At 43.0% G+C, this 23,144-nt stretch overlaps 1 protein-coding gene across 1 annotated transcript; it reads left to right on the forward strand.

Moving 5' to 3' along the window:
- Nucleotides 1-5,639: 5,639 nt before the first annotated feature.
- Nucleotides 5,640-22,595, forward strand: nmur1a (neuromedin U receptor 1a; the record flags this gene model as incomplete). The annotated part of the gene is made up of 2 exons (XM_080729301.1): nucleotides 5,640-6,561; nucleotides 22,177-22,595. 2 exons carry the CDS (start codon nucleotides 5,640-5,642, stop codon nucleotides 22,593-22,595), a joined length of 1,341 nt encoding a protein of 446 aa, XP_080585427.1.
- Nucleotides 22,596-23,144: the final 549 nt, after the last annotated feature.

The raw sequence follows: 23,144 nt of genomic DNA on the forward strand, positions 1-23,144 counted from the left end.
CTCCCCCACCCCTCCCTCCACGACCTCAACGAAAGAAGATCCTGGCCTCCCAGCTCGCACGCCTGGAAACTACATTTGACAACTGATATCAATTGGGTCCAATACGCAAAACAGCTACACACATGTTTGGACCCCCCCGAGTTATTAACAGTTTTACTGCTCACAACATTTCTACTGTAATTTCAAATAGAGTGTCCAGGACAAGCAGTGGCTCTGCTAATTTAGCTAATTTAACTTACATCCCCTGTAGGGGCCATAGTACAGTAGAATGTTGTAAAATAAACCTGGCACTTTTTAACATCAGGTCACTTTTAAACAAGCCATCCTCTGTAAATGATATAATCTGTGAAGAGAAATTAGATGTAATTTTTTTAACGGAAACATGGCTGGGCACAGATGGAGCTGTTGCACTTGGCATCGCCTGTCCACCAAACTATCATTTTATTCAATCAGTGCGCGAAGGAAAAAGAGGTGGAGGTTTGGCATACATTTTCTCTGACATTTTTAAATTCAAGGTCCTGTCTTTTGGAAGTTTTTCATCCTTTGAATATCAAGCTAACTTATTTGAGAGTCAATCCCCTGTTCTAATGATTACGTTATATCGCCCACCAAAATGTAGCAAAGCCTTATTTCTTACAGAAATATCAGAACTTCTATCTATCTGTTCCACGGACTATGAGAGAACCCTTATTGCTGGTGATACTAACTTGCATGTGGACATTGTCACAGATCTTACGGCTATGTGTTTCTTACAGTTACTGCATTCCCTTGATTTTGTTCAGCATGTTACCGGGCCAACACACAATCAAGGCCACACCCTTGATCTTGTGATCTCTAAAGGGCTAAATATTTCTATGGACAGGATTATCGCTAAGCCTGACTTATCAGACCACTATTTACTGTGTTTTAATATGACTGTCTCTGATCTAGAAAAAAACAATAGAGAATATACTATAAAAAAGAGATTTTTCGGGTCTTCGGCAGCAGAAGAGTTTGCTAGCCATCTTGCATGTGCACCCTGCCTTCCTGATACTCCCTCAGTAAATGATATGGTTCAACGTTTTAATCTTAAATTAGAGTCAGCTCTGGATATAGTGGCTCCTATGAAAACTAAAAAGAAATATAACTCCAAAATAACACCCTGGATAAACGATCATATACGTTCACTCAAAAAACAATGCCGCAGAGCAGAGCGAGCTTGGAGAAAAAATAAATTAGCTATCCACCTAGAGATATTTAAGTCGTCAACAGCCACCTATAATAAAACCATGCGTCTGGCTAGGCAGGCCTATTTTTCCGGAATTATTAATGAGAATAAGAACAATGCTAGGGTCTTATTCTCTACCATTGAACGCCTTTTAAACCCCCCCCCCAGTCCTACAAGCAGTCACTCCCTGCCTCTAAAGCAAAGTGTAATGAGTTTGCATCCTTCTTTGACAACAAAATTGTTAACATTCGAGCTGGTATTATGAATAATACTGTCACAAATGCAAATGCGGTTAATGGTGCCATTTGTAAAAGCGTTGATAAATCTAGGGGGAGCCTAGTATCATTTTGTGCAATTGATGAAGAGGAACTTCGTAAAACCATATCGCAAATGACATCGTCTTCTTGCTCGCTGGATGTAATACCCACGCCGTTTCTTAAAGAGGTTGTAGACTGTGTTATTGAAGATATCCTAAAAATAGTAAACAGCTCTATACAATCAGGCGTCTTCCCAGACTCACTTAAAACGGCCGTAGTTAAGCCCTTACTCAAAAAACCCAACCTTGACCCGTCAGTGCTGGATAATTATAGACCCATCTCTAATTTGCCTTTTCTGGGCAAGGTCCTAGAAAAAATTATCTTTCATCAATTGGATGTGTTTCTGCAGAACAATAAGGTGCACAACAAATTCCAATCCGGTTTCAGGAAAGGACACAGCACAGAAACTGCACTTTTAAAAGTTATTAATGATCTTAGGGTGGCTGCTGACAACAAAGATGTGTCCGTTCTCCTACTGCTGGACCTATCGGCGGCTTTTGACACAATTGACCATACAATTCTAATACAACGTCTCGAACACTGGGTAGGACTGTCAGGGACAGCTCTGTCCTGGTTTTACTCTTACCTAACAGGCAGAAGCTACTCTGTTAATCTAGCTGACTTTGAGTCAAACAAACACAACATCTGCTCTGGTATTCCACAGGGCTCGATTCTTGGTCCTTTATTATTCTCCCTCTATATACTGCCGCTGGGAGAACTTATTTCCGCTCACGGTGTGAATTTCCATTTCTATGCTGATGACACCCAGTTGTACCTTTCGGTGGCTCCGGATGACCCCTGTGCTCTAGACCCATTGCTGACGTGTGTGTCTAGCATAAAATGCTGGATGAGTGAGAACTTTCTCAAGCTAAATGAGGACAAGACAGAAGTTCTCATAATAGGTTCTACTGCCCAGAGAGAATCAATAATAAGTAGACTTGGTAACCTGGCTAAAGAAAGTAACACCTCTGTAAAGAACCTAGGGGTGATCATTGATGCTGAATTAAATTTTAATACACACATTAATCATGTCACGAAGATTGCCTTCTTTCACCTTAGAAATATTGTGCGAATTAGAGCCTATCTGTCGCTGAACGATGCAAAAACGCTGATCCACGCTTTTGTTTTCTCTCGGCTTGATTACTGCAATGCACTTCTCTCCGGTCTGCCAAAGAAATCAACTGACAGACTACAACTTGTTCAAAATGCAGCAGCCAGAGTTTTAACTAAAACTAAGATAAGAGAACATATTACTCCAGTTTTAGCGTCGCTACACTGGCTCCCGGTTGTTTTTAGGATTGATTTTAAAATTCTTTTACTTGTTTATAAAGCTCTAAATGGTCTGGCACCTTCGTACCTCTATGACTGCCTGCATAGATATGTTCCAACCCGCCCACTCAGGTCCTCTAGTGCAGACCTACTTGAGGCGCCAACAATGACATATAAAAAATATGGTGAAGCAGCTTTCTGCTTCTATGGACCGACAGCTTGGAATAAACTCCCACTACACCTAAGACAGGCAGCCTCGGTGGATAGCTTTAAAGCACAGCTCAAGACCTATTTCTTTACTCTTGCTTTTAGCTGAATGTTTAAATCCCTGTGCTGCTACTGACGTCCGCACTGCTCTGAAATTGTTCTTCAATGTTTTATGTTTTTATTTTTCTGCTTTATTGTAATCATTTTAATTATTTCTTTTTATTATGTATTTTTTATTTTATTTTACTTTTCTCTGTTAAGCACTTGTGCTTCATTTTATGCTCTGTAAAGCACTTTGAGCTGCATTTCATGTCATGAAAGGTGCTATACAAATAAAGTTTTATTATTATTATTATTATTATATATTACTATTGATTCCAAGTAAGAAGTAATATAGTATAATTACTTTTATCAGGAGTAATATGTAATAAGTATTACTCTAAGTATTACTCTCCTGAATAATATTGCCCAACACTGCAGATAGGTCATTTGTCCCCAAACAGGTTCAACTTATGGAGCAACACCTATTCATGATCCTGAATGGTGATACTTTAGTGTTGTCATATGCATTGCATGCAACCGGATATGCATCCGGCCAGGTTCATTCCTATGTTAATTCACACTGTTGACACTTGGCAGCTTATGTAAGAGGTGTGAATGGTTTTTTTTTTATAGTTTTTTTATCGATGCGCGAGGTAGACGCACTCACATAGGTACGCAAGTGCATGTCTCTAGTGCAGCTCAAACAACTACTGCGACTAAATGTCACTGAGAAATGTCCACCCTGGTTTTGGGTGAAATCATCCGACAACTGCTTCTGACAGACAGTAATATGGGGGCGGCAACCCGCTAGTTCCTTTGAATGGCAGTCGGTCGCGAAAGCAGTCCCCACAACAAAATGTAATATTCTGGACAGCATTGATTAGGCCTACAACTTCTAACAGCGCTGAGTCGGCTCAAGCAACCTTCGCAACGCTCGACACGGCGACTAGCTCGCTTTAGCTCGCTCGACTTCTTCTACCGGTGTATCTCTCCAAACAGACAACTAAACCAAAACAACAAAGCATTAACAAAATGTGAAAAATGCAATGCTTAACCATGCCAAACAAAGTCCATGTGTCATCAAACCAACTGCTTACAAAAGTGTTTTAAGGATGAGGTCCTATTTTGTCATGAACCTGGCTCAGTGTTCGACAAAAGAGAGGGATAGGTTAAAAACATGATTTATTGAATAGATAAATAAGACAATATAAGTCTATAGAATCAATAGTGTAAGTGAGTGGATGTGAGTAAAGCATGGTGGTGGGTCTTTCTTGGATGTAAACAAACAAATCAAAGTGTGCAAGGGGAGAATGAGAGAGAATCGGACAGGAAGAGGGCTGCTTTTAAAGTCCTCAGAGCATTTTGGAGTCATCAGATAGACTACACTTTGGCCGGAACTACCAAACCGGAATCAGTTTTAACGCAAAACAATTCCCCGTGCTCAAGGACATAATTTTAGGGCCTACCCAATAAAACCCTTGATTTTCTTTTTTAGCCCACAGATTTTGTAACCCATTTTTCACCCAGTGCCAATTGCCTAAGCTGTAATCCTGGGCTCTGCTCTCCCTCTGCCAACCTGGGGAGGGCCCTGAACTGAGCTCATGCTTCCTTCAGTGGCCCGGCATTATAGAGACCAGGGTTACTGCATGTTTTTGTGGGAGTACCTACTCTAGAGGATACAGAGAGAACATGCAAACTCCACAAAGAAAGGCCCTTTCGCCAACCCCACCTAGGGTGTGGGCACTGATGACACGGAGGAGAGAACACACACCCAGCACCCACAGCGTCCCCCAGCGGGAATTGAACCCAGGACCTTCTAGCTGTGATGCGACAGCGCTACCAACTGTGCCACCGCCACTTTTGAAAAGTTCCTTTGGTATATCCATCTTTTCTCCAAGGTGGAAAGACTGGCGATGCGAGGTTACTCCAGATCACAGCGAATAAACAAAGAAGCTGCATTTCCTCGATCTCTCTCTCACTCACCTCTCCCCCTTTTCCCTTCTTCACGATCTACCTTTTTTGCACAGCTAGCGCCCGTAGCGGGAACTCAAATAATGGACCAAAATTTATTTCAGATATGAACAATAACCCTTGTCACAGGAAATTAATCTTCAGACATCCATCAAGGAAACACAGTTCTCAATCACAAAGTTTGTGGAATAAACTAAAATCAAAAACCCGCTGCAGGAAATCAAAACCTGAAGGCAAAGCGCAGAGAGCATGCACAAGACTGCCACACAGGAATACAATCTGGCAAGCTACAAATTGAAAAGCAGGGTTTAAATAACAGTTGAGTGATCAGTAGAATGGTGTGTACCAGTGTCAGAGTCCGGTCTTGAATGGTTGGAAAATAGTGAGCTTATGGACAAGGCGTGAAGACTAATGAAAGGAAATTGTCAAGGTGGAGCGAAGACACACGTGTGCAATAAACATCTGTACCCCTCACACACACACACACACACACACACACACACACACACACACACACACACACACACACACACACACACACACACACACTTCTGATACAAATCTCATGACTCATAACGTTCACTTTACTTTTTTCCCCGCAGAGGCTGAATCCGAGTGTCTCAACCATGTTGTCCACCAACAACTGCTCCTCTGAAGTGATGGCTGGTAGAGTTGGCTTGAACTGCCTCCCAGACACTAGGTGCAACAACCTCACCTTTGCTCTGGACCCCACCAACAACAGCGGCGGCGGCATTGAGCTAGAGAACGTGTGTCTCACCGACGAGGAGTACCTGGAGAGATACCTGGGGCCTCGCCGGTCGCCTGTGTTCCTCCCGGTCTGCCTCAACTACCTGGTCATCTTCCTGGTGGGCGCCGTGGGCAACGTGCTGACGTGCACCGTCATCGCGCGCAACAAGGTGATGTGGACGCCCACCAACTACTACCTGTTCAGCCTGGCCGTGTCCGACCTGCTGGTGCTGCTGCTCGGCATGCCGCTGGAGCTGTACGAGATGTGGCAGAACTACCCCTTCCTGCTGGGCACGGGCGGCTGCTACTTCAAGACCTTCCTGTTCGAGACGGTCTGCTTCGCCTCCATCCTCAACGTGACAGCGCTGAGTGTGGAGCGCTACATCGCCGTCGTGCACCCGCTGCGTGCCAAGTGCGTGGTGACGCGCTCGCACGCCAAGCGGGTCATCCTCACCGTGTGGGGGTTGTCGGTGCTGTGCGCCATACCCAACACCAGCCTGCACGGCATCGTCACTCTGCCCGAGCGCGGGCAGAGCGGCGCCTGGATGCCGGAGTCGGCCATCTGCACGCTGGTGAAGCCACACTGGATGTACAACCTGATCATCCAGGTGACGGCGGTGCTGTTCTTCGTGGTGCCCATGCTCACCATCAGCGTGCTCTACCTGCTCATCGGCCTGAAGCTGAAGCGGGAGAAGATGCTGCAGGCGCTGGAGGCCAAGGCCGGTCTGGAGCAGGACAGCTTCTGTAACGTCCGCTCACAGCAGCAGAAAGCACGGCGCAGACAGGTCACCAAGATGCTGTGTGAGTATTTAAACAGTCTCATTCACCCTGATGACATCTATCTATCTATCTATCTATCTATAGGGGTCGACATTATAAATGGCCCGGTGGGGCGGACGTACTTTTATAACAGTCAGGGCCAACAGAAAGACCCAACCACTTGCCCGGTGGGGCCAGTGAAAATAATGCCTTGAAAATAAAATTAGAACATTTAATAATTTCACATAATTTCCCTGTAATGCTGTGTGTTCTGTTAACATTTCTATTAAATAGTCTTGTTACCATTAAAACACGTGTTAGTGAGCCCTGTCATATTTTGGATCAAAGACGGAGACGTCTGCTCTAGTTCTGCCCCCAGACCACAGCGCATCTTGCTGCAAGTGGTTCACTGCTGGCTCGCTCCAAACATAGGCGCACGTTAATTTACTAGAGCAGGGCAGTCTCACAGAATAGCCTTTTCCTCTCATCCTTTGACCTTTTTTTATTCATCTACACAATGTTTTTAAAACCACCAGTATCCGGTGAAACACCAGGTAAAAACTCATGAAGAAAAGAAAAGTTGCGAAAGTGAAAAGCAGTAGGAGACAAAAAATAGGGAGAAATGGATTCCAACCACAATGGTGAGACCACTGAAAAGCGAGCACGATAACTATATGAACGTCCACACAGAAGAACAAGGGGGAGAGAGATCTCCAACTCCCAGTGCAGTCTACTAAGTGCTGATTCATGCTTTCTACCATCTATGGTCGTGGGCGCTCCTACCATAAGTAGTATGGAAGCAGCGCTTGTGATTTTACGCTCAACTGGCAGCCGTCGTTATTCATCATGATATACACCTGTGATCCGCACAAAATGGAACATATGCACTGCTTGATGAATCTCACTTCAGGTTTTGCTTACAGACACATACGCAGGATTTCTCTCTAGGTCGTCCTCAGACGAGCCCTCCATCGTTGTTTCCAGTCATCTCGGTTCTCCATACATCTGGCCAGCTCATTGGTGTTCTGTGTCCCTACGTCTTCCTTGAGTACGTCCACGTATGTTTTTGTGGGACGTCCTCGCGACCGGTGCCCATGTGTTGGCTCCCACAGTACCAATTTGCTGGCTGGAAGCTCCTGGTGTCTTTGGCAGTGTCCTGCTAGTCTCATTCTTCTGGTGGCAATTTTCTCGCTTACCCTTGGTATTCCCTCATACAGGCTCCTGTTGGTAACATGTGCACTCCTGTTGATGTTGAGTACTGCACGCAACATTCTAGTGTAGCACCCATCTAGAGACTTCTGCAGGGTTGGCTTCAGGGTCCAGCATTCACTGCCATAGAGGAGAACAGACTCCACTGTTGCAAAGAAGAAGCTAAGTTTGATTTGGCGGGGGAGGCTAGAGTTCCATACACTGTTCATGCCGTTCAGGGCCCTCCAAGCGAGTGCCTTCCTTACTTTAAGGTCTTTCTCAGTTGAGTCGACCCATGCGCCCAGGTACTTGAAGTCCTTGACTTCCTTCAACACAGCTCCTTCTGTTGTTGTCAGAGGTGAGTGATCAGGTAGGTTATAGGTGATAACCTCAGTTTTCTTAGCATTTAGCCTGAGACCAACTTTGGCACACTCTATCTCCACCCTGTTCAGGAGTTCTTGTGCTTGTTCCATGCTGTCGGAGAGCAGGCTGATGTCGTCCGCATAGTCCAGGTCTGTCAGAACTACTGCGGGATGCCGCCTTGACCTCCTTGGTGTTAGCGTGAAGCCAAGCTCTTGTTCTCGTCCACCTATGGCTTTCCTGAGCGCATAATCTAGAACTATGATGAAGAGGTAGGGGGCTAGGGTGTCTCCTTGCATTACACCAGCTCGGATGTCAAACACCTCACTGCTGCCATCTGGGGTCACCACTTTGGCCCTTGTTCTTGCGTACATGGTCTCGATAGCCCGGAGAATGTTGGGAGGGGGACATTGTAGGCCTCAAGGATCTTCACCATCTTGCTTCTGTGGATAGAATCAAAAGCCTTTTTGAAGTCAATGAAGCACAGTACAGCTGCTAGGTTGTCCTTTTTCACCTCCTCTATTAATCTCCTTAATGCCAGGATCTGTGCTACGATTGTTCTCTCCTCTCGAAAACCATTTTGGTTCTCTCTCAGGTGAGGGTCGATGGCATGCCGTATCCTGTTCAGTATCATTCGGTTGAAGACCTTAGCAGTGATACATGTCAGGCTGATGCCTCTGTAGTTGTCTGGCTTTGAGAGGTCCCCAGCTTTAGGCACCGGGATGATGTTAGACAGAGACCATATTTCAGGTTGCTTGTTGTGCTGTAGAGCATTGTTGCAAAAGTCTAGGATGAGGTTGTCTAGGTCGCAGTTCTTCAAGACCTCTGGAGGTATGCCATCCGGCCCAGCGCTTTTTCCCTCTCTCAGGGTGGATTTTGCCCTGGCGAGCTCGCTGATTGTGAAGGGTCCATCGTCGATGTTCAGGGCCTGGAGGGCTGCTGGTATATTTTCCTCCTCTCCCTCTTCCACTGATGTTAGTCACTTTATTGACACTATATTTAAGGACAGATTGATGAATCGGGCCCATTGAAACCACTGCTTTGTGTCAGACATGGACATTTTGCATTTTCTAAATAGTCTCCACCAAATAACACTTAGTTCAAGGGTTCCCAACCAAAAGGACCCTGAATATGAGGCTAGCGATTCAAAGGCCTTAAAAGTGTCGGCTTGTTTACTGTAGGCCTACTGAGTGAGAAAACAATGTGTTGCGCATCATCTGGGGAGCCCCCCGAAATAACGGTTTGGGAACCACGGCACTAAATAATATGACTTGGTTAGTGGTAGCAAGTTCACTGAACCATTAAAAGAATCTGTCACCTCTGCACACATAGGCAGCTGGATTATGTTCAGCATGATGTGAGATGACAGAAACAACGAGGCAGAGATGAGCTCATGCTTTTGGTCCAGTGGAAGCAGAGAGCCACTCTGTGACAGGTCGTCTAATCGCGTTTGTCAGGGGAGCTCAACGGGGCGAGGCGGACCCTGCCTGGCGATTGGCAAAGTGCCAGGGGAGAAGGTGATATCTCAGTTCGTGCAGCAAGATGCTGGTGGGAGTGAATTACTTACTGTTATCATGATCTCATTTCTAATATGTTTATATGCACTCAGGCCCTTGGCTGCCGGACCGACAGTGTTGCAAAATCTACTTAGAGTAAGCACTTACTCTATTTGACCTGAGTCCCATCAGGTGTCTATGCAGTTATGCCCTCTACCTTTTTTCCACTCTACATCAAATCCCACCAAGCTCCACTGCCTCCACAGTACTGTATAGTAGTAAAAGTAAAAACAGAAATTGTAAATCTCTCTGGATTAGCATGTCTGTTAAACAGTGGTGTAAAGTAGGTACATGTACTCAAGTATTGTACTTAAGTACACTTTTGAGGTATTTTTATTTGACTGAATTTTCATTATTTTTACTATACTCCACTACATCTCAGAGGCAAATATTGTAGAACATTCTTTTTTTACTCCACAGCCAATAGCAGTCGATAGTCTATGGACAACATAAGCCTATCAGTATATAAACAACATAACCTTTGAGGTTCCATTTCCATTTGAAAATGTCACGGTTCAGCTTTCAGTGACTTTGTTTGAACAACTGGCAGCCGTTGTCGTCTATAAAGGTTAGATAAGTAGAGTTGTCACCAGAAGCACACCGTTTCAAATCACCAGACCTGATAGGAATAAATCTAGTGTGTGGAGTGGAGACTAAAGCGACGAGTAACTATAAATAAGACACTTATGGGCCTAATTACTCCGGCAGAGCTGCCCAGTGGCCAACTTCAAAGTGTGTGTGTGTGTGTGTGTGTGTGTGTGTGTGTGTGTGTGTGTGTGTGTGTGTGTGTGTGTGTGTGTGTGTGTGTGTGTGTGTGTGTGTGTTTGTGCGTGTGCGTGCGTGCGTGTTTGTGTTGTGTGTTGTGTGTCTGTGTTCGCTGGCACGCGCGTGTAATACGTGTATACAGAAATTGTAAATCTCTCAGGATTAGCATGTCAGACAGTGGTGTAAAGTTACTAGTAAGACGCCTCAGGGCAACAAGCAACCTCACCTAATCTCGCAGATTATTTAATATAATGTATGCTAAATATGAATCAGATGATAAACCCGTAGTCATATCGCTCGACGCAGAGCGCGCCTTCGATCAGATCGACTGGAGATATATGCATGCCACATTAAGGCATTACGGATTTGGTGATTATTTTTTGAAGCTGATTAAAATGCTTTATGCTGCCCCCACATCCTCCATTCTGACTAATAGTAATAAATCAGCGTCCTTCAAGCTACAACGCGGGACGAGACAGGGCTGTTGCGCAAGCTCTTTATTGTTCAATTTAATGCTTGAACCGCTCGCTATTGCTATTAGAAAGCATATTGATATTAAAGGAATTAAGGTAGGGGATGTGGAATGTAAACTATCGCTCTACGCGGACGATTTATTAATTTTTATGATGGATCCATCTTCATCCATCCCTCCGCTTCTCTCATTAATCAATCGTTTTGGCAAGCTGTCTGGGTACTCGATTAATTGGCAAAAGAGCGCCTTTATCCCCCTTAGTAACAATCTAGATCGAGCGTATCTTGAATCCCTCCCCTTTAAAATAGCCACTGATAAATTTACATACCTGGGCTTATCTATATCGTTGAACCCAATGTCTCTGTTTAAATATAATTTTACTCCCCTAATAGCTAAACTTAAGACAGACATTGAGTATTGGAGAACGTTGCCGCTATCTATGATAGGGCGCGTGAATGCGATTAAAATGGTCTCTCTCCCCAGGTTCATGTACATATTTCAAAACATCCCAATTAAACTTTCATTGTCATTTTTTAAACAAATCGACTCAATAATAATGCCTGTTATTTGGGGGTATAAAACCAATCGCATCTCAAAGTGTCATTTACAAAAATCTAAGATACTAGGGGGGTTCTCCCTCCCTGTATTTCAACATTACTACTGGGCCACTAATTTGAGAGCATTAATATACTGGCAAAACCAGTCTCCTCAAACTTCATCTGATGCCCCCAAATGGCTCCAGTTCGAATCTCAGGCAGTAAGGGACAGCTCTCTTTCAGCTCTATTGTTCTCATTTAAAGACTACCCAACCCACCTATTGGGTGACAATTGGGTTTTGGAAAATTCAATAAAAATATTAAAACAGGTAAAAAGAGCACTTTCGGTTCCGGATCTGTCAATATACTCTCCAATTTGTTTTAATCACAACTTTATTCCTTCTCAGTCAGATCCAGCTTTTACAGAGTGGAAGGAGAAGGGTTTGATATCCTTTGCCGATTTATACATAAACAACCAATTTGCTGCATTCTCAGAGCTGAAAGAAGCATTTTCACTTTCACAATCCCACCTTTTTCGTTACTTTCAAGTTAGACATTTTGTTCTAAACAATTTTAACAACTATCAAAATTTGCCTGAAGAACACTGCTTTTATGCTTTGATGAGACAGCATCCATACTCTAAACATCTCATCTCTAAATTTGTCTCGTTGTTTTCCAAATCATCTATTCCGTCAACAAACCACATTAGGGCATCTTGGGAGGCTGATATTGGGCTGGAACTGTCCGACGAGATCTGGAGCGAGGGGTTGAAGAGAATCCATTCAGGCTCAGTCAATGCCAGACTGCAGCTTGTTCAGTTTAAAGTTATGCACAGATTACATTACTCCAAAGTAAAAATGAATAAAATGTATCCAAACGTTTCAGATATCTGTGACAGATGCACCACATCCAAGGGCACGCTGGGACACACGTTCTGGTCGTGCCCAAGGATTGTTCCATTCTGGCAAAGCATTTTTGCTTGGTACAGTAGTGTATATCGTATTCGCATTGAGCCCGATGCACTGACTGTCCTGTTTGGTTGCTCCGAAGCTTCTCTTTCTCTGCCGTACTCTGTCCAACAGACACTTATGCTTGGTACACTAGTAGCCAAAAGAATTATATTAACTGAATGGAAATCCTCTACTATACCTTGTTTCAACAGATGGCTTACAGAATTTGTGTCAATTATTCATTTGGAGAGGCTTCGATGCTTTAAACAGGACAGTCATACTGCATTCGAGTTCATCTGGGGTCCTATTATGGCGCATCTGGACGTTTAGTCCATAATGGCTACATTAGTAGATGTCCACGTTTTCCAAGAGGTTGCTAACTTTTGTACTATTTATATGATCGGTGAATTACTCGTGTTTTGTACTTTTGTATTTTTATATGATAGGTGAATTACCCGTGTTTGACTTGTCTATGATAATCTGGTGTGTTTGTCTTGTTATGTTTTGTTGATGTCTGTGATGTCCTGTCTTTCAAAAAAATCATAATAAAAATTAATAAATAAAAAAATAAAAAAAAACAAGCAACCTCTCCATGATGTGGACATCAGGGATGTGGACATCAGGGATCTCCATATATGGGCATTAAAGGGATTTGTTCCCCTGGCATCACAGGGATCTCCATATCTCCATATATGGGCATAAAAGGGATTTGTTCCCCCTGGCATCACAGGTGACATTGATGACATCAGGGAACTCCATATATGGACAGAAAAGGGATTCTGTTAGTGTGACATCACAGTGAAGCCAGAGCGTGATGTCAGAGCGGCAAACCCATTCTGGTAGAATGCTTTCCCTGACATCACAGTGACATCAGAGCATGATGACATCATGATGACACATTTTCACGGTCTATGGGCAAACCCATAGACCATAAAAATGTGTACACGGATGTCTACCGTACATGCAGACAAGCTGTGACGTTTCTCATGGTAAACTGTGACCTTCCGTCGAAACTAAAAACATGTACTCAAGTACACGTTTGAGGTATTTTTACTTTACTGGAGTATTTCCAATTTTCATTACTTTTACTTCTACTCCACTGCATATCAGAGGCAAATACTGTAAAACTTTTGTTTTTACTCCAATTACGTTTTGTGACGCGTTGTGAGCTTGCCTTGTAATATGCTATTTTCAAATGACTTTTATACATTTTAAACTTTTTAAACATTCTGCATAATGAGTAATATTATACTTTAAATATATTTTGATGCCCATACTTTTATTTTGCTCAAGTACATTTTGAATAGCGGACCTTTAATTGTAACAGAGCTATTTCTTCATTGTTGTATTGATACTTTTACTTAAAGGAGGATTTCACCACTTTTCAACCTATCTTCATATAATTGGTCCTCACTAAAAATATATATATATATGTATATATATATATATATATATATATATATATTTATTTATATATTTATTTATTTTTTCTCAGAGGAGGGCTGTGGGCAGGTCAGAAACCCATTGTCTTGTGACATCATCGATTGGGAATCCAAGCAAATAGAAACTGCAGGCTTTCTATTCCTGAAAAGTTGCAATGTTAAAGTGGAAGCGATAATGAAAATCTAAATATTTTTTTCAAAAATATTGATTAATTTTTTTGGGGGGAAAATGATGTCACAAGACGATGGATTCTGAACTTCCCACAGCTCTCCTAGGAGACTTGGACCAAGTAGAAAAGAATTGCGCTATTTTATTATGAACATTAGTGAGGACCTATTATATGAAGATAGGTTGAAAAGTGGTGAAGTCCTCCTTTAAGTAACAATGTGACATGTGAGTACGTCTTCCACCACTCCTTCTGGGCCTAATTAATCCAGCAGATCAGCTGCACAGTGGCCATAACTACAATAAGATGCATGCATGAAATTGTGAATCTCTCTGGATAGGCATGTCTGTTAAATCCCAAATTGCATGGGAGGGAGAGTGGCACATTTCCTCTGGAGGCAAATACTGATGATTTGGCCTCCTGGCAGAGTGAAATGCCATCTGTTCCTGCATGCCGTACAAGTGTATTAAAAAAAGAGAAAAGGGGATGGGGAATTCACTCAACCTTTAATCTAACGTGAAGACACATATTTGATATCCAATTATCATATTATTAAATTGAAAGTGTAACGTTTCATAGAACATTGCTGAAGTGGCATACCTCAGTTCACCAAAAGACATGGACTTTGACTGTGAAATAATTACATTCACGATACCAAAGGCACAGTACTTCTCAACTATTTCAATTATAAACTCACCTATACTGTACAATTATAGATTTGATTTAACGGTTAAGTTAGGGAGCAGGCTGACAGGGGCACTCAGAGATGCCGTTGTGGTAGTAATATTTATAGTGTAACAAATAAGTGTACTGTATGTAGTCTACAAGAAAATCTCACTAGGCTACTACATTTAGATGTACCTGCTGCTGTCAATCTAACAGCTGACAACCATGGACTGTGACCTCCACTTCTCCTCTGTGTCAGCATAAAACCTGTACTAAGTGATACTATACATGGTCATTGCAACTTAACCAGTCAGCCTTATTATAAACTGTATGGTACTAGTATAGATGCTTAGATTCTATCTCCGTCTAGGGAGAGCACTTTGGTGTATAAAAGGTGTCCCATATGACACTTCAGGAGGAGTTCTGCCCAACAGGGCAAAGCTCTGGCCAGCAGGCCAGAGCTCTCTATGCTGTGTATGCTGTATGCTGTTTCTCTGATGCTGATGAATCTTCTTCAATAAATGGTTGACTTCACCCTGACTGGATATTAATATTTTTCTATCACAGTTGGCGACCACGAAGGGACCAATATTTCATCTTTACCATAGATGGATACTTGGTCAAAAGAACTCTGGGTTGAAGGAACATTTTTGGAAAGGAGATTTTTTGAAAGCAGACCTAAAGCAGGTCCACCACCATGAAGAACAAAGAGGAGACCGCTACAGAAGCAACTTGCAAGCTATGCAAAACCAGCAAGAACTGACTTTCAAGCAGATCTACAAGGTCGAGACCTCACAGATTAACAATAATCTTGTGATGACTGCAGCCTGTGGTGACAAGGAGGGCAGATTGCTATTCACCAACATGGAGAGCAAGTCGGGCACCAAGAAACAACACAGACTGACAGCGGAGGTGACGAAATCGACACCATGTCGAACACCAACATGACTTTTGCCACAGTAGGAGGGGACGAAGCCAAGGAGACACACATGCGGTGTGAGAGCCACTGAACTGGAGCCCCCCAGCCCAGTGGAGATCCAACAGAAGCAGAGACATTAACCACCACAGGCCATAAGCCAAATGAAGATGGGAGGAACGGAGAGACGCCATGAAGACTACAACAACTATGTGTTTGATATTAAGCTGAGTAATTTATATAGGGATAATATTAGCTAAAAGTTGAGATCTAAAATATGAGTCAACAAGGCATTTGCCACTAATGTAAGAATATTTGGTTTTATAGTCTAAACTCTGTTGTTTCAACATTGAAGAGTTGTCAGGCAGCTCCGGGAACGTGGTGACTGTCAAGGAAAACGCTTGAGTCAGACGGGAGTACATGCGGGCTCTTGATTTTGTAAAACAGAGTTTCAAAGTACAAACAAATATAGATTCACATTTACTAAATTCTAACTTTCTCATATCTCAGCGGAAAAGTTCTGTTTAAGAAAAGAAAAAAACAGTACCTGTGTAACTCAGGGTGCTATTTAATTATAGCTTCACGGGGGAACCGTGGTAGACTAGAAATACCTTGCATGATAGAAGGTGTTTGCCGTATAGAACTCGGACGTGTAATACCTTAAGTCAAAGGTGTTAGCCGTGGAACGCGGACGTATAGCTATTTAACATATAGCTATCATGTGGAAATCATGAATTAATTATTTAAATTGCTATATCAACATGTAATTGTCTGAAAGGTCTATTGATTTGGCACTCTATAAATATCCTGTTGTATGTAAATGAATAGAGTATTCATTCACAAAAAAAAGGATGGAATGTGGTAGTAATATTTATAGTGTAACAAATAAGTGTACTGTATGTAGTCTACAAGAAAATCTCACTAGGCTACTACATTTAGATGTACCTGCTGCTGTCAATCTAACAGCTGACAACCATGGACTGTGACCTCCACTTCTCCTCTGTGTCAGCATAAAACCTGTACTAAGTGATACTATACATGGTCATTGCAACTTAACCAGTCAGCCTTATTATAAACTGTATGGTACTAGTATAGATGCTTAGATTCTATCTCCGTCTAGGGAGAGCACTTTGGTGTATAAAAGGTGTCCCATATGACACTTCAGGAGGAGTTCTGCCCAACAGGGCAAAGCTCTGGCCAGCAGGCCAGAGCTCTCTATGCTGTGTATGCTGTATGCTGTTTCTCTGATGCTGATGAATCTTCTTCAATAAATGGTTGACTTCACCCTGACTGGATATTAATATTTTTCTATCACAGTATAGTTTGTGCATTGTGTCATTTCATTTGTCGAGAGGGTCCTGTGGCACCGTTGACCAGAAGATTACTCTCTCTCTCTATCTCAGGGGTCGGCAACCTTTCTCACAAGAGGTGCACAAAGTTTTTATTTTCTCGATAGTCAGTTGCCATATCAACATTAAAGAGGTGGTGCCATAGTTTTGTACTTTTTCTGTTTTGTATGTGTCTAAAGAGTTAACATTACTCTAGACCTCCGGGTGGGGATACAATGTGCACATTTGCCTTCCCTGTGTATTTGTGGTTACTTCCTGAAAGCCTCTGAGTCAAAAGGTCCAACTGAAAAACACTGAGTTAATGACATCATAAACTCAGCCCCTCCCCTTTTACCATACACCTAACACAGTGGGTGTGGCTAACTTCAGCTGGATCACCACCCACCTGACAACCAGGCATACTTAATGAACTGGTGGGTGTGGCCATATAAACACATAATCTTAACACTTTCTGTAAACTTTTTGGAAAAAATAGTATAATAATAATACCTGATCAACATGTTTTAGGGGGGGTGGAAATCAATGCATCCCATCTTTAAGTTTAATTATGACACCACATCAAAATAAAATAGTTCCAACAGCTTTTGATCGTCATATATATAACAACTTTAGAAATATGTTCTTTCCCATAAGGAATGATCATTAGCAAAAACCCGCCTATCTCCCAGAGTTCAGATTTTGAATGAATGTAGAATTATGTGCAGAATGTCATTTGCATAGAGATGTGATGGGATTTTATTTATTTTATAAACTTTTTTTCCCCACGATTTTGTAAGCCATTTTTCACCCACTGCCAATTGCCTAAGCTGTATTCCTGGGAGCTACTCTCTCTCTCCCAACCTGGGGAGAGCCACAAACTGAGCTCATGCTTCCTTCAATGCACGAAGGAAGGAATCACCTGACAGGGAGGTAGCATGTGGAAAGGAACAGGTTATTCCACCAGTTCCTTTCTCCTCCATCAGGTGCCCCGGCTGACCAGGGGGAGGCAGTATAGAGACCAGGATTACTGCATTTTTTGTGAGGGTTCCACTACCTACCCTAGGGGACACGGGGAGAACATACAAACTCCACACAGAAAGGCCCTTTCGCCAACCCCACCTAGGGTACGGGCACTGAAGACGCGAAGGAGAGAACACGCCCCCAGTGTCCCCGGCGGGAATAGAACCTGGGACCATCTAACTGTGAGGTTGACAGCGCTACCAACTGTGCCACCATGCCCCTATTCTTTATACATTTCATTTTAAAATAAAAATCTTCTCTCTCACACTTATGACAGTGTGCCAGCAGATCAGAGTGATCACCCTCCCCTGTGCCAATATCTGGCACTCGTGCTTGCCTACCCCTGCTACCATCTGCATCAATTCTCCTGTATTAACTGACTGACAAATCACCCTCGCAATTGTCTCTAATTATACTATATACAATGTGCACAGTTCAATAACAATCTTGTGCTTAACGAGTAAACACATAGGAGCAGCCACTCTTCTGCCTGTCTTTCACAAGTGAGGCATTATAGAGATTGTTCTCATTACTTTCTAATGGTGCGTCCGTAGCAGGTGCTCTGATGAATGTGGAGACTGCAGAGGAACATTTTCAATTATAAATCCAATATGGAGCTTGTGTGCCTCTGATGTGCAGAGCTGTCTCCAGCACTTAGCTGTCAGGTGAGGTGGTGGCCTGGAGGCGGACAGTATACCGTACGTAAATTGAGAGCACAGAAGGGCATAGCCATCAATCTGTGCACTTCAATTAAGTCATCTTCATTCCTTTTCCTGATGTAGACACTATATAAGGGTTTCTCAAAGTGGGTGCCATGGTGCCGCAGAATACTTTCATAATATTTGTTATGCATCAAAATCACTTCAGTTTCACCACTTGAGGAAAAAAACGGATTTTTATATGACTTTTACTTGTAACAGTATTTCTACAATTCATTATTGATTTACAAGTACAAAATGGGATTATGTTTTCCACCACTGTCAATAAGTACGCTTCAATTTAGTCATCTTTCTGTCTTTTCCATGTGTACAGACTATATGACTCCATTTCAAATGAGTTCTTTCTTTCTAATCAGTGTCCTTTGTTCCAGTGAACATCGGACATCTAAATCCTGCAGCCACAATGACATTGATTCAACTACTTTCTATTGAGGGCCAGACAATCAGAATGCAAAGGGGGCCAGTGATTAGACGAGTAGACAATAGTCTATGTACTTAATTGCATAACAATGGTGCAATTAGACGATTAAATAATTTTAGAAATATAATCAAGTGCATAGTCCTCAATATCACGATGCCGTTGTCTGGGTTTTGTGATGTTATTTCAGAATGTCAGATTCCATGTTGCTGTATAAGAAGTTAACAATCGAAGTTAACAATGCACGTTTTGCATTTTAATTCGTAATCAACTGCGCAACAGAGCGAGCTATCCTGCCAATTGGTGTAGTAGTTACTGTACATCATGAGAAGGTAAGTATACACGACCCAAACCTCTACCAAAGTGTATTTTTGCTTTAATTAACACACATCTAGCAACCAGTTTTCTAATGACCAAAACTGCACTTATTTGACTCGGAGCAAGAGGGCCCTGAAGGCTTATTTCAAACACATTACAGTATGTATGGAGAACCTGCAGTTCACTGATTCACTGATGGAAGTGGCTATACTTGTCAGGGAGGAACCAGCGTTTATTTTTTTATCACATTCCTATGAGAGAAGCTTGATTTGTGCAAGAAAAATAACAGAAAAAAGACCAATCTTCTTGGACCTGGTTCAGTTATTGAAATCTGACACGCACAGTATATTGAAAGACCTACAGATGCTAAGTTCCCCTCTCTTTGCCCTCTCTGTGTAGACCCATGCCTTACGCCACATGTCCAGTATTGACTTGATTAGGTCTAACAAAAGAATATTCTGGGTTCGGGTAGGCGACCGACCCTATTAAATACGTGCGACCCAGATGATTTTATTGGCATTTGGAGTGAAAATAAAAAAATAAATAAAATTAAGTCAAAATCCGACTGAGTCGATCAAAAACGTCTTACAAAAAATATATTTGGTGCGACCACATTCGCGAAGTTTAATCAAAGTTTTCTTTCGTCTAAAATATCATGTGCGCAAATGTTTTGTTTTACTATTCATGCGTCATTGCCTTCATCGCGAGGAGACGAGACGGCGGCGCACATCGCACAACATAAACAGCAGCACATGCATGTCCTCCTCCAGCCATCGTCTGCCCGTGCAAACCACCTCCTAAAATAATTCGATTGACTACTAAAACGTTTGCAGACATAATTAAGGAGGTGAAACAGTGCCGATGTCAGTTTTCATCTGCAGCGTAACGATTGGAAGTTATTGCTCTACTTAGCTTGGGTATCTGCTATAGATGCGGTGGACGGGCCGCTTTTGGGCGTTTCGGCCGGGATTTTTCGGGCACGGAGGGGGTCCGCGGGGGTCCCCGAGCGTGGGGGACCCTCCGGGGACCCCCTGGGAGCCGGCCCCGTCCCTCGCGGACCCCCTGGGGCCGAGCTGTGGCCCTAACATGCGGCTACATGCGTGCATCTCCGCCGTCTGCTGCACAATTCTGTGCCTATCCAGGGGAGTGCACAGAATTTTGGAGAGGCATGGGCTGACATTTCTAAAAGGGCCTTTTCAGACGGATAAAAATTAAGGGCTCAAGCCCCTTTTGCTGTATGTGCGTTAGAAAACATTTGTATTCTTGTTTCTCCCAGTTTTATTGTTTTTAATGTGTAAATATGAACCATTTAATGATTTAGAAATTGGTAACTCAGGAAAACATAATATATTAACTCATATGCTGCTATGGCCGTAAATTCCGTAAAAATCCCGTTGTACCACCCTGCCACGCCCGTGAAACCCGTAAATTTCCTGTTTTTGAGAAAAAGAAAAAAAAATCAAAAAACATTTTTTTTTCAAAAAAAAATTTTACCCCAAAAAATGTAGTAGGCATGATAGCAGTCGCGAAATTGCATGTTTAACCCCCATAGCAACCCCATCTTTCAAACATGGCAGCCATCTTTGTTTACATTTTAGGAAAACATAATGGCTGTTATCTCTTGAATGCCTGAACGGATTTCCATTCGGATTTTTTTGTTTGAAAGCTGTGAGCAATGTGGACACACGTGGTGCATGATCTAGGCATGGGTGTGCATGATCCGTGCACTATGAATTACATGGAAGTCTATGGAGACGAATGGCAGTTAAAGAGTACAAAGGTATTGTTAACTCATTTAATGCCACCCTTTCACCACTAGAGGGCGCCCAGTGGCCATAGAAAATCCCATAGAGATATGCTGGTATATGCAGAAGCCCTGCAGCCATGACTTGCCTGAACACTTTCCTTTGTGCATGTACAGGAAGAGGATGAAGTTAGCTTGAAGTTAGCTATTGGCTACCAAGCATTTTAGAAGCCTTATTTTCGTCAACTTAGCCATGATTAAACCTTGCACACCTCATGCATGGGAAAAAAACAGAGAAGAATGAGCTCTAAAAAATCCAATGCAATCCTGGATTGCATTGGAGTGGATTTGTGCAGTTTGTTCACAGCTTTCAAACAAAAAAATCCGATTGGAAATCCGTTCAGGCATTCTTGAGATAATAGCCATTATGTTTTACACTGTTGTGAGCTTGGAGGTCTGCTACCTGAGTTGTATGGGGGTTGTATGGGGGTTAAACATGCAAAATCGCGATTGAAATCATGTTCACTAGATTTGATGGGGTCCAAAAAAAAAATTTTTTAAAAAAAATTTCTTTTTTTTTTAAAAAAACGAGTATACTCGTGATTGGCACTGTGGGATGCGCTAATATATCACGAATATACTCGTGATTGGCACTGAATGAGTTAAATGGCAGCAGTTGAGTTAAAAAGAAGCATAATCGATCATTGCCATAGGGAAAAAAAGAAAAGAAAAAAAAAAAAAAACTACCTATCCATCCTTCCCATGAGGAAATAAAATAAAATTCCTTGCTACCCATCATGCCCACAAAAAAATTAAAATAAAAAATAAAATAAAATAAATTCCCTACCTACTCAGCCCTAAAATTACAGCCAACCGGAACCCAAAGTTTTATTTTGCTAGGCCTTATGCTTAGTTTAGTGTGCTATCAAGTATTGAAAATAGCCGACTTCCAAGCTCACAATGTGTCGCCCTTTGACGCGTTGTGAGCTTGAAGGTCTGCTATTTCCAATATTTTCACCAAAAGGCCCTTTTAGAAATGTCAGCCCCTGCCTCTCTAACATTCTCTGCACGTCCCTCTCCTTCTCTCTCCAGTCATCCTGGTGGTGGTCTTCGGGATCTGCTGGGCTCCGTTCCACAGCGACCGCCTCATGTGGAGCTTCATCAGCGGCGCCTGGACCGAGCAGCAGCTGGCGCTCTACGAGTACGTGCACATCATCTCCGGCGTCTTCTTCTACCTCAGCTCCGCCGTCAACCCCATCCTCTACAACCTCATGTCCACGCGCTTCCGCGAGATGTTCAAGGAGGTAATGTGCCACCGGCCGCGCGCGGCTGCGGCCCGGACACAGTCGCTGAGCGTCACGCGCACCGTGACGCTCCGCAGCACGCTCGGCGACGCGCCGCCCTCCAGCAGCGGCAACGGCCACGCGCATGCCGTGGTGGAATGTTGTGAGGCCGAGGAGGGAGAGCCCTATAGCGACAATAAGGTGGACCAGACCAGCTCTGCATGCTAAGAAAGAACAACTCTGCCGAGGATGTTTAAAAGCGGCATGCTTAAATGTACATAGCCTGTCACACGGTCGGGCATCATGTGCCAAAACATAAGCCTGTCTACAAGATAAACAACATGTCGCAACTCGCAACACAATAGCTTCCAACACCATGGACTAAATAAATCAGCCTTCAGTCAGGCAGGAGTGATTGAGCTTCAATGTAACGTCCTGTCACTGAAAGCAGTGACGGATGACAAGGTTCTCCTCCAATGGAAAGATCGAAGGTTTAATCCCCACAACAGCCTCCATCAAAAAAGTATTCTCAACGCAGTTGCTGTGGCTGATTTATACATGGTTTGCCAGCCTTGTCATGAATAATAGCATTTCTACGAGCTCACAATGAGTTGCTTTGTGATGTAGTGTGTGCATTACTGTGTGTGACACTGGTGCGTAACTACGTGAAACAAATCAGACGGGGGAAATCTCACTATTCCTACATCCCATCAATTCGACTTAGGGAGTCGGCAGGTTAGCTACTCACCCACGTCACGGTTACTGAGGTTAGGGTTT

This window comes from Nannobrachium achirus (genome assembly GCF_963921795.1).
Source record: "Nannobrachium achirus genome assembly, chromosome: 1".
In the NCBI taxonomy this organism is placed as follows: Eukaryota; Metazoa; Chordata; class Actinopteri; order Myctophiformes; family Myctophidae; genus Nannobrachium; species Nannobrachium achirus.